This window comes from Nymphaea colorata, chromosome 11 (assembly GCF_008831285.2).
Source record: "Nymphaea colorata isolate Beijing-Zhang1983 chromosome 11, ASM883128v2, whole genome shotgun sequence".
Classification (NCBI taxonomy): domain Eukaryota; kingdom Viridiplantae; phylum Streptophyta; class Magnoliopsida; order Nymphaeales; family Nymphaeaceae; genus Nymphaea; species Nymphaea colorata.
In genome coordinates, this window is record NC_045148.1 from 13746144 (window position 1) to 13765242 (window position 19099).

The 19099-nt window shown below is 38.6% G+C and overlaps 1 protein-coding gene and 1 long non-coding RNA gene across 5 annotated transcripts; one reads left to right on the forward strand and one right to left on the reverse strand.

Moving 5' to 3' along the window:
* The first annotated feature begins 5508 nt into the window (after positions 1 to 5508).
* On the forward strand, positions 5509 to 17623 carry LOC116264297 (uncharacterized). Of its 4 annotated transcripts, XM_050080574.1 has the most exons (11): positions 5509 to 5658; positions 9690 to 10104; positions 12603 to 13049; positions 13133 to 13336; positions 14139 to 14196; positions 14378 to 14440; positions 15358 to 15433; positions 16104 to 16219; positions 16353 to 16442; positions 16524 to 16655; positions 17096 to 17623. In XM_050080574.1, exons 3-11 carry the CDS (start codon positions 12640 to 12642, stop codon positions 17231 to 17233), a joined length of 1287 nt encoding a protein of 428 aa, XP_049936531.1. In that variant the 5' UTR covers positions 5509 to 5658; positions 9690 to 10104; positions 12603 to 12639; the 3' UTR covers positions 17234 to 17623. The 4 variants fall into 4 exon arrangements, with proteins under 4 accessions (XP_049936531.1, XP_031500294.1, XP_031500296.1 ...); XM_031644434.2 differs by lacking the exon at positions 5509 to 5658 and having other exon boundaries at positions 9546 to 10104; XM_031644436.2 differs by lacking the exons at positions 5509 to 5658; positions 9690 to 10104 and adding an exon at positions 11878 to 12140.
* Positions 9786 to 11440, reverse strand: LOC116264298 (uncharacterized). Its single transcript, XR_004174820.2, has 2 exons — positions 10361 to 11440; positions 9786 to 10157 (listed from the first exon to the last, which is right to left on the reverse strand). It is a non-coding gene; the product is annotated as an uncharacterized LOC116264298 (long non-coding RNA).
* Positions 17624 to 19099: the final 1476 nt, after the last annotated feature.

The following is a 19099-nucleotide window of genomic DNA, read 5'->3' on the forward strand; positions in this document are numbered from 1 at the left end:
TTCTTCCTAACACCTAACTCTTTTGGGTGCTGCAGTAAAGCACGTTTAATGTGCTTCCTTGACTTCAACTCCTATTTCTTCTACCCTTTAGCTTGCTTAAAAGAGTTCAGACTAATTCTTACATCACTAATTTAATATAAGAATGGTATGTATTGGTACCAATATAGATCTTAGTCAAGTTTTTTTTTTCACTTATATTAAAAGAGTGCCATTTTTCCAATGTGGAAGTTCAAACCGTCGCCATCAAAATCCGTAAGGATCGGGCAACAATTATTTGATGCACCCCCCCGACGCGATATCATTATTTGTTTATTTTTTTTTTAAAGTGATACAATATTATCTTAATTCTGACCAATTCCAGAGCTGACTTGCATGCTGATTCTGATCCTATTCGATCCGGCCGACTCACTAATTTTCTTATCCCTTGATTTCGATAGCGTTTATAATGATGAGAAGGCAACAAAGCTTCCATTCCTTCTCCCAGCTTTCTCAAGTCTCACCCCTCAGCCGTCCATCTCTACGTCTAAATGTGAGATGGACTATGGAAAATTTGACAACAATGTATATATATACATATAAGGCTCTGCAATATGGGTTTGATGCTGAGAGATATCTAGCCATACGAAGTCCAGTTTTATATTGTCGACGTGCATCGGCGTGTTCCAGTGTCTGTCATTATAACATGGCATGACAAAAGAAGGTAACTACATTAGATTGGATCAAGTATTTGATATGGTTCGCTTTAGGCTCAATTAAGAAGGTTCATGGTTCATGGTTGTGGTTTCGATTAGCTTATCAGGACAGGTCCACATGACATGGTTGTGTGTAGACTGGACAGAACCCAAACTTTACTTAAGATCCACAAGTTTTTCGAGCACAAGGGCCAAACTATCGTGTGTAGTAGTCATCGCCAATTCTAGGCACTCCTTAAATCGTGGTTGTTCAGCTCTTGACCTGGATCTCGTTGGATCCAGGCCTGTTGGGCTCATCCAAACTTGGTTGTCATCTACTTAAAGGGATTAGGGATGATGAATCTTCAACTGGTACCTTTCTTTGTGCAGTTTATGGGGCCTGAAAGGTACGGACGATTGTATCAATGTATTCACTTGCAGAACCTTTCTGTGCATTGAAGTAAATTAATGTTGCACGGAGAGTTGGACGATCCACATGATAAGGTAAATCAAGTAAACCCGTAAAAGACAAAAGGTAAGTTGAAAAGATACATGAATTAGAAGTTAGTGCAGAAAAAGAGAATGAGTTGCAAGTCTAGGTTGATATTTTCATGACAATGATGAAGAAAAAAAAAATAGTAAGTGTTCCACATGAAGTGAAGGTTTAGACCAACTTGTTATTAAAGTTTTAAGTGTATGATTGGTTGTTAGGGTTGATACACTTAAGCCTTTTCTTCCTGTCTTTTCCAGGGGATTGAAGATGGGTTGATTTTGTATAGAACTTATCATACATCTCTTAGAAGCGAGTCACTTCAGACTTTTTTTTCGGGAGCGGTTTCTTATTCTGGCCTACATTTATTTATGATATTTTTTTCTTAAAAAAAAGAGTGACCAGTTTTTGAAATTTTCAGTAAAGGGAGTATTTTTTTTATGAAATTATTAATAAGGGTCTAAAGTGCATAGTTTGCATCCTAAGCGACGAAGAAAAAACATTAGCTGAACTAGTTAGAATGTAATTTAGTAATAGAAGGGGATGTTAAAAAAGAATACCACTAATATTTTTGTTTTCCATGTTAATGACTAAACTTTGCTTGGGGCCCGTTCTTGACAATTTTTATTGAAAAATGAAGCTTTTATTGGAAAAACACAAAAATGGCTCTTTTAAAAGTATAATAATTCCATCGGAAAGCTTGCTCAAGGGTAGGCTCCCAACCAAATTAGATGGAAATAATCCGATTCGTAGTAGACCCGGATACCCACAAATAGATTTATGACATTTTTGTTTTAAAAAATTTCTCATTGAAGTGTGATTACGCTTTAGGAGCTAATGAAAGTGCATGAACTTTGAAAGAATATTTCTTAATAAATAACTTGTCTTTTGGAGAAGTTGGAGGGAGCTTTCCCTGACGTTTATCTAAAAATTGAGGACTGCCCAAACGTGGAATTGAAAGCCGTGGCCTTGTGGAAATAGAAACTTAAATGGCTAGAGGCCCTTTTTGGCTTCTTCGTCATGCCAGCCTGCCTTTTGTACACGAAGAAAAGGTTATCTAAAATTTGGGGTTACTTGCAAATATGTCCACTTAGTTAGAATAGTCGACGTGCGAATTCAATTGCATACCTCATTTTCTTTATAATCCGCAAAATGCACGCCTGTGTTTCCGCAACCATATTTGTCATGATATTGATTACTCTAACTATTCTTAGCTTCAATATATGAAAAAGAAAAATATGGCAAACTTGTCCACTGCTTGCATGTTTTCAAATATTTGTCAATTTATTAGTGGCACTTGATTATTAATCAAAGACGCAAAAATTTTTGGAAGCGACATTGAATGAGGTAGATAGAATTATATGGCCGAACCTTATATTAAATGCCGTCTGCAGAAATAATATTGTCCTGGATGCATGTCGGCTGATAGCTAGTTTTAATTTTCTTTTTTCTAAAACAATCGAACGTGGACTCAAAATGAAAGAAATCATGAACCGTTTATGTTAAATATTCCCGGAGAAAGCAGTCAATTATCTTAAACATTTTCGAAGTGGCAAGATTAAAATTTGCCATATCTCAGGCACCAAGAACGCCATTGTAAAATTTTCCGGTCCGGCGGATAGGATCTGCCCGTGCTGAACTTGTCATAATCCATATCAGGATCAGCTATTGCGGTCTTATCCTATGGCAATTCTTTTTACGTTTGTTTTTGGTCACATACGAAGAATCACGGCATTGTGCTTGTGACTTGAAGTCGGCTTCTCATGTAAAACAATTTATGAAAATCACATGCCAATACACTTTTCTTTTTCATTTTCATAGCCAACAATTTCCTTTCTTTTACTTGACATAAAGATTAGTAACTACTTTTTGAAAGGATCAAAGACGAAGATCCGTTCGTAGTAAATCTAAACCCCCCTGCTTCCGCTTGATATGTTTACGGAACTTGGAACAACAGAAGGGACCTGATCGAAGCTCTAATATTCTTGGCCATGGGCAGCCAGGTTTAGATCTTTGCACCTTTCTATGGAATATCCGATGACTTTCACCTACTTGATTATGTTCTCGGCCACCATGTTGATTCTATCATTCTTGTGCGTTACTTCAGTTCCATTATTCTTATGCCTTGCTTCAGGAATTACCCTCAATGATCCCAATGAAACTACTGTTAATCACAGTGCTCTGATTGTAGAACAACAAGCTAAACATTGGGTCGATGGATCCGTTTGAATTTATATTGGAGAATCGGAGCTGGATGTAGATCAAGCTTCTTCCGGTGCAAATCGGCCGGACGAGGTCATGCTTCTTCCATTTCCCGAATATTACAAGATCAGTTCCATACGATCAACGATAGAAAGAAAGAGGACTCTGGAATTGAAGTAGTCTAGTGCTTGCAGAATCCAAATCCACAAACACGAAAATCTAAAATTAAAACGACCAGAATTTCTTCATAAAGGGGGCATTTGGTAGGTAACATGAACACTAGTCGAAAATTAGAATGACAAAAACTTCTTTATAAAAAGGGGCATTTGGTAACATGAACACCGAGTTCATACTAAAATCTATGTCAATCATGGCACGCAATACTGTATTATCAAGAAGGCGTGTTCTAAGCATTACCAAATTTCCCCCCAGTGTTCGGATCCAGGATAAATGGGTAGTACTCACCTTAATCTTGGTCTTAAACCATATTATGCCATTCTCTGACATGGATGTTATAGTCATGTTCTGAGGATTATGCTTGTATAAAATCATTATTTGTTAATGTTCGTGGAATGTAATATCCATGCGTTGAAAAAACACACTTCACTTTCTTTTATTTCTTAGGTTTAATTAATTGAACTTTTAAGCATGGAGGTCATTTGCCCTTTTTCTGCAAACGTGAAGTTTGTATATCTCCACTGTTTTACCGCATCATTTACTTTTAACATTTTTACCACTGTTTTTATTGTATTTTACGGATGTGATTTTACATTATATATAAGATTTAAAATCACTAGGCTGATGTTTCTTTTGGATCTAAGAAACAATATATATATATATATATATATATATATATATATATATATATATATATATATATATATATATATATATATATATATATATATATATATATATGAACTGTTGCTGCTCACACAACTCATTCAGCCGACAAAATATCGGCTATTGTAGGCCGTCTACGTAAATGGCCCACATGTACTTCGAGCAAATGGAGAGATTTATATATATAGGCAATTGCTTTACTTGGAAGTAAATGTTAGGCAATAACGGTAGCGAGCGGCCACCATTGTCATGTGCAGAGATTATTCCTAGAACAGCAGGTCAGGACAAACCAGAATTTTCCGCAACGTTTATTTAAGTTTCATATGGCAATGTCCAAAAGCATGTTGTGAAAAGATTTTACTTGTTTAGAAGATATAAGAACTGTTCCCTTGACACCCAAATACTTTTGACGGCCGCCTGTTGGATTTCTTAGGATGTCTCGTCATTTCTAATCAGTCTCATAGGAAGGATATACTTTGCCTTCCACTTATCTTATCACAAGGGTGAAGTTCTTTGCTTTTCATCTTGTAGTTAAGGGTGCAAACAACAAAACAGCCCACGCCTACCCAACTCGACTGCTTGAGAAGGATGAAGCTCAAACAGACATGACGGTCTTCACCCAACAGCTCAGCCATAAGGCAAAGGCAGAATGATGTACTTCATTTGACTCCGAAATGCATGTGATCCAACTTCCAGATACAGTGGGTAGCGAAAAAAAATAAAACAAGCGGAAGATGCTACTGTCCTGCTGAAGTACCTAGCAAGCTTCCTGCTTCCGTGGCGCATTGCGAGCCACCAGCACATCCATAAGCTTAGCCAAAGCATAGACCTCTGTTTCCGCCATTCCTCTTTCGTGGCCCATTCCGAGCCACCAGCACATCCATAAGCTTACCCAAAGCATAGACCTTTGTTTCCGCCATTCCTCATCGTTGAACCCTTCTTTATATATATATATATTTTTCTTTTTGGGGTTCGAAGTGGCAGGTTTTAGATTCTGTCTGGTTGCTTTCAACCATTTGCTGGTACAAGAAAAAGTAAGGTGCAAAAACACATCATTGATGGCACATACAGTTTACCAAGGTGAAAAACTGACGCTTTCTCCGCCGTTTTCAGAAGAGCATAGATAACTCAAGTGCGGAGTCTCCTGTTTCCTGAAAGATGGGCTGAAATATAAACAAGACAGTATAAAATATTTAATTGAAAGTGTGAGAAGGGGTGAGCAGTTCCCGCTACCCACCCTCTTACCACTATAAATGGGGACGCTTCCCCCTTTGCGTGTATGCAACAAGAAGAAGTGCGTGAGGTGTTGTGGGTGAGAAGTGCAAGGAGCATCCCGTGAGTTCGTCTCTTCCGTGTTCTCTAAGTGGCTTGTGACTCTGTAAGCTTCTTTCGAGAGGTTGTTGTTGTTCTCATCAAGTTCACTCCGTGAGCTTGTTTTTGGATTACTACTCGGTAAAGTTTCGCCTTCGATTAAGTTATCTGTAATACTTGCTCTAGTGAATTTTTGCAATTTTATTGTCAAAGACATTGCTGGATTTTCCCCGCCTGAATGATTAAATTTTGGATTTAGATAGTATTTTTCAATCAATGCCAGACCCGTATTCATATCCAAATTTCCTTATAATTGGTATCTGTTCTGGTTTAGCTTAGTTGAAATGTGACCTATATTAGGTTGGCTGTAAGTTTATGTGCCTGTTAATTGTGATTATATTTGTTCTTTCGTAAAGATGTCCTAATATTATGGTGGTATGTATTGACTGTTATTTAGAGCAATGTTGAAAAGCTCAGCATTAACTATTCTAGATATTGGAAATCTTGCATAGAGTTATATTTTCAAGGGCAGAAATTATGAGATGTAGTATTAGGATCATAGACAAAAATCCTTGTTGAAGATGATGCCATGAAGAAATGGCTAGCTAAAGGAAAAAAAAAAACTTCATTTTTAATTTAAGTCATTAGTTGAGAAGAAGCTGTTAGAGCATATTTGTGATGATAAGATTCTCAATTATCATACCATTGTTCTTGAGTTAATGATGCCTGTTTTTAGCTGTGAGAAAAAGAATTAGACACGCTAACTCCGGGAAGTATGTCAATATTATAGTACTTTATGAAAGCTAAGAATATCTATAGTGAGATTTCACTAGTTGACCCTCAGTCAAAAGTTAATGAGGCCTATATGCAGAACATTCTTATTTATGGACTTGGTCTAGAATATAACAAGTTTATAGCTGATTCTCAAAGCTGGCCTGTGTAGGACTAGAAATTCTCTTGGTTAATTAAGAGACACTAGCAAATGGCAGGGCTTTCACATAAAACCAATAGTCGTGTTGAAGCTCCATTTGGCAATGGTTAATAGCCACATGAACTTTGCTGGATTTTCTCCGCACGAAATATTAATATTTTGGATTTAGATAGCATTTGCGATCAGTATCGGATCCATGTCCAGGTCCAAATTTTCTACACCCATTCTCTTAAAAAAGAAAAAAAAAAAAGAGGAAACTGCACTGAATTTTCAAAAGATCAGCATAACCTTGTTAATTACAAGGTTCATTCATGATTTTTCGTGTGGCAAGGGGCAAGGGCGACGTGGTGCTCCTGCCGCCGGCTGCGCACAACCCTTTGGCCTTTTAGAATGGCGCAGCTGGGTTGGCAAATGAGACAAGGCCTGTCCATTTTCCCTTCTTTGCTGATCACGACCACCGAATCCGATGTACTTCCGATCCCTTCAGTTAACATCAAAAGCGTAACTTCTACCGGAAAGAGAGGCTACGCTGATTTCAGTTCAGGGAGTGGAAAAGTTCAGGTGGCTGGAGGGAGGCTGAGCTTGATGCCCATACATTCCCAAGGTTGAAAGTAGTAGTCGTGGCGAAAATATTGTCGTCCACTTCATGCGTTGACACCTAGCTTAGAATTGGAGGTCTCTCGGGTCTATCTCCATGGCTGGACAGATGTACAATCACTGCCCACCAATCTCAGAGGAGGCGTCAGAATCAGAGTTTCCCTACAAGATGCATGAAAGCTGCATCCTACTGGCTGACGATCCGAACCAATTCCGGAGAAAATAGCCAATGAAAGTATGTACTACCCCAACCTGTGTACCGTATTTTCTGATCAAATCTACTGCTAGCGGGAAATATAATTTCCAACAATTTGATGGACTAATAGACTTGTAGTTTAAGTAGCAATATAATTTCCCCATGCCTTCTCTTGGAACTTAATGTTAAGTAAGTACTTCATTTGTCAAATTCACTCCTACTCTTTGTATTTGACGCCAATCCTTGAACTCATATGACGACTTAAGTACGACCCACTCATTCCCATCGTGGGGACACAAAATATATGGACAAATCAAATTGGGTTTGGGTTTTAACAGGAAAGAGGCACTCATCGTAATGTGGATTGATTTGGCTGCAACGCATCGTGAAATAGGAGGAGGTATAGCCAAAATGACGGGCCACACCTAGTCCATAATCACAACCACTCGATTTACGAGGGGGAGGACGATCCAGGAGTGAGTTCCCTATGGCAGCTCAAATTGAAGATCGATTCTCCTGGTACAGTTTAGTATAATTCATCTTTGTCGGTGCTCAGTTGGTTGTGTGTACAACTATAATGCTACTGTTGCTGTAAGCTCTCGTTTTTACTTATTGCGCTAAAGTTTGCCTTGAACTCAAGCGCGATTGGAGGGTCGATTCAAGTATACCTTTGCTCTTTCCCAATGAATTTATGCCTTACGACGCCCATTTCAGTCTAGTTCACCTTTTCCGATAGCATATAAAAAGTTCCATTCTGAAATTCGCTGTTAGGTCGCCTCTAATCTGCTCTACTTGCTTTGATTACGTTCTCGGCCACGCCACCATGTTGATTCCATCATTCTAACGTTCTTGTGCCTTCCTTAAGGAATTACCCGCAATGATCTCAGCTTTGATTGTGCGATAGACATCTTCCCCGATTCCCAATGAAACTACTGTTAATCACAATGTGCTAATTGTAGAATGACAAGCCAAACGTTGGTTCGATGGATCCGTTTGGATTTATAGCGGAGAATCGGAACTGGATGTAGATCACGCTTCTTCCGGTGCAAATCGGCCAGACGAGGTCATGCTTCTTCCATCCCCCGTATATCACAAGATCAGCTCCATACGATCAACGATAGAAAGACAGAGGACTCTGGAATTGAAGTAGTCTAGTGCTTGCAGAATCCAAATCCACAAACAGGAAAATATAAAATTAGAACCACCAGAACTTCTTCATAAAGGGAGCATTTTGTAGGTAACGTGAACACTGAATTCTCCAAAATCAAAACTTAGAATGAACACTTGGTAACATGACACCGAGTTCATACTAAAATCTATGTCAATCTTGGGAACAGATTCATGCAATGCTGAAATATATAAAGAACGCATGTTCTAATCGTTACTAAACTTCCCCAAAGTGTTGAGATCCAGGGTAAATGGATAGTACACACCTTAATCTTGGTCTTAAACCATATTACGCCATTCTCTGACATGGATGTGATAGTCATGTTCTGCGGATATTTTTGTATAAAACCATTATCTGTTAATGTTCCATGCGTTGAAAAAACACACATCACTTTCTTTTATTTCTTAGGTTTAGTTAATTGATCTTTTAAGCATGGAGGTCATTTGCCCTTTTCCGCAAACGTGAAGTTTGTATATCCTGACTGTTTTACCACATCCTTTGTTTTTAACATTTTTACTCATAGCATGGAGGTCATTTGCCCTTTTTCTACAAACGTGGAGTCTGTATATCTTGACTGTTTTACCACATCCTCACCTTTTGACATTTTTACTCATGTTTTTATTGTATTTTATAGATGTCATTTTACATTATTGTATGCTAAAATCTTATATACAATATTTACAATCACGAGGCTGATGTCACTTTAGGATCTACGAAACTCTATATATATATATATATATCCTGAATTTTTTATTTATTTTTATGTTCCAACGCAAGCCTGCTGGGAGAACCCTGATTTATATGTTTTTAATGGTATCGCTTACGTCCGCATATTTCCTTTAAAGAAAAACCCATTAAAGTGAAATCTGTTGTATATGTATTCATATATCTGCATGCAAATCTAAATTCTTTGATACCTAAGATATTGCAACACAAACCTACGCAATTGCTTTACTTGGAAGTAAATGTTAGGCAATAACGGTAGCGAGCGACCACCATTGTCCTGTGCAGAGATTATTCCTAGAACAGCAGGTCAGGACAAACCAGAATTTTCCGCAACGTTTATTTAAGTTTCATATCGCAATGTCCAAAAGCATGTTGTGAAAAGATTTTACTTGTTTAGAAGATATAAGAACTGTTCCCTTTACACCCAAATACTTTTGACGGCCGCCTGTTGGATTTCTTAGGATGTCTCATCATCTCTAATCAGTCTCATAGGAAGGATATACTTTGCCTTCCACTTAACACAAGGGTGAAGTTCTTTGCTTTTCATCTTGTAGTTAAGGGTGCAGACAACAAATCAGACCACGGCTACCCAACTCGATTGCTTGACAAGGATGAAACAGAACATGACGGTCTCCAACCAACAGCTCAGCTATAAGGCAAAGACAGAATGATGTATTTCACTTGACTCCGAAATGCATGTGATCCAACTTCCAGATACAGTGGGTAGCCAAAAAAAACAAAACAATCGGAAGATGCTACTGTCCTGCTGAAGTACCTAGCTAGCTTCCTGCTTTCGTGGCCCATTGCGAGCCACCAGTGTTGGATAGTGGCTTTCCTTTCTCTTCTATTTTGTCACAGGTGCTGCTGCTGAGACGTGGCTGAAGAGGCGCTGCTGCTTCCGCTACCTTAACATTACTCTGTTTCCATCAGTGGTATCAGAGCCAGACGGCCCTTCGACTTCGAAACCAAGTAAGTACGTTCGGACTTTGTTGGTACCTGTGAAGTATACAGATGGACGCTACCTACGCAGGCATGAATATCGTCTGTCTATCATGATTTTTTTTTTTAGATCATGGCTACTGAGTACGAAGCATACTAGATAAAAGTGAACTATTAGACATTCTATATGAAGCATGCTAGAATAAACAGTTCTAGACTAAAAATCTATCTTCGTTGTATGAAGCATGCTAGTATATATAGATTGCAGTTAAGATAGGACTACAACCTGCGATTCTCTGTTTCCATCAGTGGTATGATGGAAACAGTAAAGGCGGCTGAATTCCGACCCTAGCAGTGCCTGTGGTGCTTACTCTGTCTGCACGGCAAGAGTTCACAGTTATGTTAACATGCCATTTTTCAGATCGTAACTCTTGAGCATGCTAGAATCTACTAATCTAATGAATGAAGCATGCTAGTTAGAAATTTTGCATAAAGTTCCATAGATCTGATATATCATGTTACGCTTTAATCCATGTTGCTTCTGTTTCCCTGTACCACTGTGTCCCAAGGAGACAGAGGACAGAAACGAACACTGACCTTAAGTCCTTTTAACCAGTCTCTCGAAACTATACAAACCCTCATCGAGGGTTTGGCAAGGGAACAAGCATAGGAGGTGAGAGGAAGATAACCTCTGACGTTTTTTTTTGTTTCTCCTTTTTTCCTTAACCGACGACCTCTGTCTGCTCGATCCTCAAAACCAACAGAAGTTTTTTTTTTTTTTACTACTTCTGGCGGAATAACAGAGAATCAAGCCCTCTGTTTTCTGTCGACGCAGTAAGGTGCCAGATCTCTGCAGGAGATCAGGGAGCAGGTTGTGGGTCGACCGGGTTAGCCGCCGCCAAGCTGGTTCCTTTTTTCCGGCTCACCCGAAAGCAGCTGCTGTCGTCGGACACCCCTACTACCATCTGCTATGCGGCAGAAATAGAGGACGGTGCCTTCCTCATGCGGGCAGTAGTGAACGGAATGGAAAAGGGCAGCGGGGGCGGCGCGGCGGAAGCTCCACCGCCGGACGAAACCCCGTCTCGCGAGAAGAGAGAGGTGCTTTCGTGAGGAGAGAGAAAAAACCAGCGAGAAATAAGAAAAGATTAGGGTTCGACTGAATTTATATCAAAATTTTAAAATTAAAAAAATGTCCACCTTATTAGGAAATTTTTTGAAAAGTCAGTTACATTTTTCATAAATTTATCCCGCAACGTTTTTTCTAAATACTGTTTCAAAAAGAGGCTTGCGAAAGCTATTTTCAGTGAAAACCGGAGATTTCATACGAAATTGCGTAGTGGCACCTTCCAAGTTCTTTGAAATTGTAAACAAAGGGTTAGTAAAAATTTGTTTTGCAAATTTTCGGCAGAAAACCGAGATGTTATGTGAATATAAATTTGAAAATAAAAAAGAAAATTCACATTGTGTTGGTTTGAGGATTTTCTGACATGATATTTTGTATTCTATTTTGCTTGTTATTATAAATTAATTTATAAATGACTTCAACCATATTGACCTTAATTTTAGGAAAACTTATTTTTTTTTTTTTTTACCATTATGTTAACATGACCTGTGTTTGAAGATTGTTCAACAGCAAAAAAATATTTTGATAGCGTTTCGTTCAAATTCAATAGAGTTGAGATGATGACCATGTTAACAAGATGTTAATCATGATAAGGCGATTTGGGTATGGTTGGATTCGGACCCGAACATTGCTCTCACTTCTCATCTTTAGCCTGTGGCGGGGAGGATAACCACTTCGTAAATCGTAGTCCATTCTTTCGTCGTTTTAGAAAAAAATTTAATTTTTCTTTGGGAAAAACTCAGTCGCTATACTGATTTTATTTCAAGCCGATACGAGTTTCCCTCCCATTGGGTTCATTTTTCGTGTTGAATTGAACGTGTATTTGAACGAGGAGTTACCACAATTTCTTTCTTCCCGCTTTTCTTCAATTGATCTATTTCTTTATCCGTTAAATGGTACCTTTCCGTTTTATCTACTGCTTCTACAGCAAATTCCATCCAATGTGAGCTGTTCTTCGTGCAACTAACTTTCTCAATCTACTTTCTAAGTCTGATTTGGTTTCACGTCGATTCTAATTTACAAGGCTCCTTGTACTGTACGTATTTTACCTCCCCCCTTTCTCGAGTAGCTCAAATTGAAGATCGATTCTCCTGGTACAATTTAGTATAATTCATCTTTGTCGGTGCTCAGTTGGTTGTGTGTACAACTATAATGCTACTGCTGCTGTAAGCTCTCGTTTTTACTTATTGCGCTAAAGATTGCCTTGAACTCAAGCGCGATTGGAGGATCGATTCAAGTATATCTTTGCTCTGTCCCAATGAATTTATGCCTTACGATGCCCGTTTCAGTTTAGTTCACCTTTTCCGATAGCATATAAGAAGTTCCATTCTGAAATTCGTTGTTAGGCAATCTCTGGAATCTGCTCTACTTGCTTTGATACGTATTCTTTTCTTTTGTTTGGCAGGGTTTGGTAGCATCTTGATTGCTTGCGTCAACTAAAAATGGCCCTGGTGGCACAACACGCGTCATACATGCAATGCATTGTTTCTAAGATAAAGAGCTTTGCCTGTTACTGTGACAATTCTGGTCCTAATGTAGCTGCTTCAAAGCATGTTGTATCTGTCACTAGATTGTCTCTTTCACATTCATATCGCCTCTCTCGATTTTCAACTGATCCCTGCCAAAAGATTTCCGTTGGAGTAACAAAATTTGAAAGCAGGAAGGCATGGGGAAGGCGCCCAGTGCAATTGGCTGTTAGCACTTCTGGTGTTCGAAGTGCAACTACATCTATAAAAAAAGAAAGATTGGGCTCTTGTTTGGTTTTTCCACCTTCCACTGGCAGAAAGCCTCATTCCATTATCAAGTTTCTGGGTGGTGCCTTCATTTCGGCAATTCCCGAAGTTGCATATGGGTAAACTTCTCCTTTTCATGCTTGGCCAGGACCTTTATAAACATTTATTCTTTGTGAATTTGATATGATCTGCTGGTATGCAGCTTATTGATCGATTTGTTGGCGGGGGAAGATTTTCTTGTGGTTGCTGTGCCTTACAACGTGACGTTTGATCATGAGAAAGCAGCCAAGGAAGTTTATGAAAAGTTCAATACGTGTTTGGATATGCTGTATGCCACCGGTTTGCCTGATGCTGATTTACTGCCCAGTGATGTGCTTGGGCTTCCAGTTTATTCTGTTGGCCACAGGTTTGTAGCGTTCTGCAAATGTTGTTAGCATGTCCTTTGTTTCTGCTTTGTTTTGCTTTTTTCATGTTTTTGCTGACAATTTATGTTGTTGGAGAAGCTTATGTATGGACTTACATAGACTTACTGACCATTCAAACTTCTCATAGGCATTTGGATATATGGCTAATTTTCTGTACATATTTAGATGAAGGGCTATTCTTGATCGGCCTTTTCTGTCACGTTATCGAAATATGTTTATCCTTTAATGAACTTCTAGTTGTAGACTTACAGCAGTGTATGCGGGCATCCATGCTCCACTACTGGATTCTATATTTTCTGGTAAACTGAATCTTGAACTTTTTAGTGTTAGAATGGAAATCATTGGCCTTTTTCATCTGCAATAAGACCATGTCCATAAAATAGAATCTTTGAAACTGTCCTCAAGCAGAGGGATGGAGGAAGGGGCAACACATTGCCCCTTGCTTGCAGTGTTGAGAGAGATAAGAGTCCTCCCTTCATTTCTCAAACCGAGAGATGGAGGGAGGAGATTACTCATGGACTGACCTCCTTCCTTTATGTGCCCTTTTTGGATCAGAAAAGAAGTCTCAGATTTAGATATGTGTGTGCATGTGCATGTGCATGTGAAAGAAATTGCTATGTCCTATCCTCCATGCTGTACCTGTGTGTTCCTGCATTCCATACCTGCTAAATAGAGAGATGCTTGGTTTACCGTTTACTGTTCAAAGTTGTATATTTCCTTGTGTTTTCATTCCGAATTTCATTTATATTATTATTATTATTTGATTTTAGTTTGCACTTGCAGCAATGGGGCTCTCCTTCAGTTACTTTCAGGAAGTTACTTTTCTGAGATGATACCAAAGGTTTGTGTTTCCCAGATTACCTCTAGTATTCTGAAGCTTTACTAAACATGTTATGTATAATGTCCTTGCTGCAAAAGTGGATATAAATATGCAATGTAACTTGGCAAAAAAAAGTTGCAGACTGTAAGGCTTTTAAGAAATAATTTGTTGACTGAATTCTGATTAAGTTTTTTTCTTGAAGGCTAATGCTGTTATCTCCTACAACAATAGACCAGCTGCAGAGGCTGTCCCATATTTTGAGCAGGTGATGCCCGTACACTTGTGGTTTATTCTAGCAGATGTTGATGACTTAATTGCCATACAGTATGTAATGAACCACAGTCTTCATTGAAAGCAGTTCATTATGCAAACATAACTGCAAGATGTGGTTAATGCAGGATAACCTTTACTTCATATAAAGTTATCCTTGTTGTACACGATGGCAACAAAAAACTAGTGAAATTATTATATATAATTTCACCTGCAATATAGTTTTGTTTGGCTCAAAATCTGGAGAATACACACCAGGAAGATCCTACAGAAACCCTTGGTTAGTTTATTGAATAATTTATGTAACCTAGTTAATGTTTTTCTCTTTCAAACTACTTTATCTGATATATGCATTTTTCATATCTGATTTTATAGTTTGTCTGCTCTAGCCGACAGTTTGTGTTCAAATTTTTGACTGGTGCAAACATATATGAGTACTTGTGTTTGTGCATTCTAGTTCAGGGTAGGTGGGCATGCAAGTGCATGTATATCCCTGTGCGGGTGATGGTGTCCAGATGGACATGGGACCCTTGCATGCACCTTTTTCATTGGTGGTGGTGGTGCTTAAAAAGGAGCATGTATATGTGTCTGCCTTATCACCCATTTGCAAAACCCACAAAAAGGCATATATATCCTTTTACTTTTGATATAAAGTTGTGATTTGTATTCAAATGAATTTCTCTTGTATCAGAAAAATATTGACATGAACCAGCCTGTTGGATTAGTTTTTGGTATTTTACTCTGTTAGACGTTACATAAGTTGATCAATTGGTTAAATTAGTATGTATGGTTAACAGTTGACCTGTCAGGCTTCCTCCTGCAGTGATATTTTAGTTATGGTTTCCTCCCAAACTATGATGATATAGTTGTATCATGCTCTGACTTTTTATATTTGTTTTCTTGTTTGCACAGTTCGGTCCTTTGGTTACTCAGATTACACCTGTTATAGAAGCTTCACCTATGTATGCAATGGCAAGAACTGCTTCAGGTAATCTTTAATTTTGTACAAGAACAATTTACATAATCTTTTTCTGATTAGAAAAATTTAAACCTTCTGCCCAAGTGACATGGTGAAAACTGTGTGGTACTATATTATTTATTTCATGTCCTAGCACTTACTTCACCTATGTTTGCAATGGCAAGAACTGCTTCAGGTGTTTTTTTTTTTAAAGGATGGACAAGAACAATTTGCATAATCCATCAAAGCCTTTCGTTTCCCCCTTTCTTATTTGCCGTTAGTAGGTTTTAGAAACTTTTCCCATTGGAAAAATTTAAGCCTTTTGCCTAACTGACATACCAAAAGTTGTGTGGTACTATGTTATTCTTTTTTCATGTCCTAACTTCCTTCACAGTGATCTGCCACTAAGCTGAGGGGATAATTTTTGTTTTGAAGACCCACAATGTTTTTTTTGTATTAATACTACCTACTGCACTTTTCTGGTGTTGGTGAGTAATCAGTGCTGGTAAAATGTTGTTTAATTTTCTCCATTTATGTAGATAAAATGAGAACTAGTCATGAGTAACTTTTTATGGACATGTGTGATGTACTATTCGTTTCTTCACATACTTTTTCGTATTGGTACTGCTTCCTCCAATTTCTTCTCTTTCCTGTCTGTTTCTGCCAATACGACACTTCATACAGTAAAATCCTTCTGTAGGAGATGCATTGAAGACTCTCTTTGATACTGCTGCATCAATAATTGAAGAATATGACCGTGAAGCTGTGATTTCATTGACAAGATTCACTGAACAGTTGCCCCTGGTCATGAATCAGGTCATTTCGGGGAAAATTTCTTTTCATCTTCAGATTGGATCTTTACCACTTGTGAAGTCACTAATCGTTTTCTGCTTGGGTTAATGTTTCTAGAATGTTATCACTGACATGATTCATTCTTTCTCAACTACAGGTGTATGAAGGGGTGTCAGAATTCAAGCCAACACCCTTTGAAAACCGTAATTTTGTCAAGAACAGTTACAATGTGCAGCAAACTTTACTGGTATAGTGTCTGTTTATTTGTCCAAAAGGCAGGTTGCTTGTGTTCAATGATTGGCATACTAAGGCCACATTTCATTGATAGGTTAAGTTCAACTTTGATTCTATCGATGAAACTGATATTATTGAAGAAATACTGAGGCCTCGTGTGAACAGTATGGGTGGGAGGTTGGAGAAGGTAATACTTAATGGAAGCCACGTCACACCATGTGCCCAGGTAATTGGTATTTTGCATTATATAGTTTCAATCTTAATATGGTAAAACGCTACTTATCAGTTATCTCCATCTGATGTTATGGATAGGTGAAGATCTATATGATTTTAAATGATGGCTGAAATGGTGAAGACATAGTCTATATGTAGAAGTCAATAGACATGCATGATGCTTATGTCTACAAAGTTGAGATATATTTCATGTTATGCAGAGGCTCATAAGAAATGCTTGTTTGCTATGTAAATTGTGAGTTATCATTCGATTTTAGGTGTTATTATATCTAATATTCTCGAATGAATTTATTGCAACTTCGAGACGTTAAGATGGTTGCATTTCTTTCGCTACACTTACGTTCTTGGAAAAGAAGCCATTTCTTAATCTTGATTATCTATGTTGTTCCTGCTATGAAATTTGATCTGTTTCATTTTCTCTAATCACCTTAGGACATCAAGTGGCAAGTGGGTGACTTGTACACTCCAGCAGATGCGCTTGCTCAGGGTTTAAAATCTGCCTCTTTGAATGACACAAGAGTTCTTGCTAGGACTATATCCGATTGGTTTCGTGGTTTGGTTGGTAAATGAAGAGCCAGATGTCTCTTCCTCAATTTCCAGGCTTTCACATTTCATTATTTCAAGGCCCACCCTCATATACTTGCGAGGTGCTGTTCTGCTGTTTGTGAATATCGACAATATCGACACGAGGAGAAATTGGGTGTACTACTGACACAGAATGTCTGCTTAAAACAGTGTATGTGCAAGCAGCCAATAAGCGGGATGTGTTAATAAGGTGAATGCGACTTGCCAGTAATTTGTTGTATACCATTCCTTAAACAATTTTCACCAAAAGATAGAAAATGTGATGGAGCAAGATTTCTTTTGATCAGCGAGTCCGAGGAGTCCCCTGTTTGTACTGCTATATTCGCATTGTATGATTACAGAACTGTTTTAGGTGCGTGTTTCCTTTGTCCTGAATCCCTCCACTTCCCTTCATCATCATGGAGTGCACAATGCTGGATTACTTGTTCAAACCTGATCTATTCTCTAGCAATTTTGCAATGGCGACAATGACATCAACAGTCTCGACTAAGCAGTAGGTGTGATGATTGGATGACCCCTATGGACAGGTGGTCTCTGTTATAGTCGCTACGTCGACTCATATAAGTTCTAAGCTTCCGTTAAGGTCGACGGATCTCCAAGCAGTGTCTTTAATCAGGCGGACGTGCTAGTCCATGGTTAAACAAAATCATGGTCGGGATCAGCGAGGTAAGGTTGGGTTTGAACTGGAACTTGCACGTTTTTTCGAGTTGGTGAAGGCTTAACAGAGCAAATCGTTAGATGTAATAATTCCACTAGTCATTGGATGTTTACCTGATTTTTGACAAAAGTTTCCAGCACAATGCTCATCCAAGTCCGTGATTCCTAATGTAAAAGTAATCCATTTAAGGAAGTCCAAGTCCGAAGGAGACAATTCATAATTCCAGCAATAAACGTCAAAAGAATAAAGTCGATCAAGTTGAATATGTCCAAGCAAATCCCGATCCATTGGCACCTCTGACTGGAGCCTATACTGTTGACGGCGCATGTTTTGCTGCCTTTCGTTTAACAGCATCATCACAAAAGTAACAGTGATCGATAAGTAAATAATAAGTAATTCAATGAACAAAATTGTGACTAACTATATATATAAAATCGCCCTTCCTTCTTGAGTGAGTAGGAGTATTTCATTCTTCTACCACCCAAAAAGAGAGCTGAATTCCATCTCCATTTTCATGTTCTTCTTCAAACCTCACTATCATGTGTTGGTCAGATCAGGGCCATTATACACGATAGATTTCATGTAAATTAACTCATAATTTGTTCTTTTAAAAAAAGATTTATCATTTTCCCTTCTTGGAAAAGCTACATCTATCCATTTCTTAACTTGGAAGAAAAATCGTATGCATGGATCAGATTCTATAAAACCTCCAACTAACGACCATTTCACATATGTGGGTTTCAGTTTGGATTATATAAAAACGTGGAATGGCAAGGGTCGAGAGACTGGCATGAAGAAGATCATAAGCGTCGGGAGAGACAGATCCAGCTTAGGAGGATGGTCCAAACTCGTGGTTAGTCGCCCGATTGGAAAGAGAGGGAACATTTTCTCATGTCATGTGTTAGGCGCAGGCTCCTAAAGGATATCTCGAGTGTCAATGAAGTTAATCGGGTTGTACCCACCACTTAGTTCAAACCGTGGAAAGCAGACCAAACGGGTTGCCTTTCCGTTTCCGAAAGGAAAGCCCTCTCTCTCTCTCCCCCACCGTTTTGAATCCATCTTTATCCTGCTGTCATCGTCCTCGCCTTCCACCTTCCCCCATTTTCCGTGCTGGAAAAACAAACAAGCGAGACAACTAATAAACTAACAAACAAGTTCCATCGTCCCCTACTTGTACCCCTCCTCCTCCAATT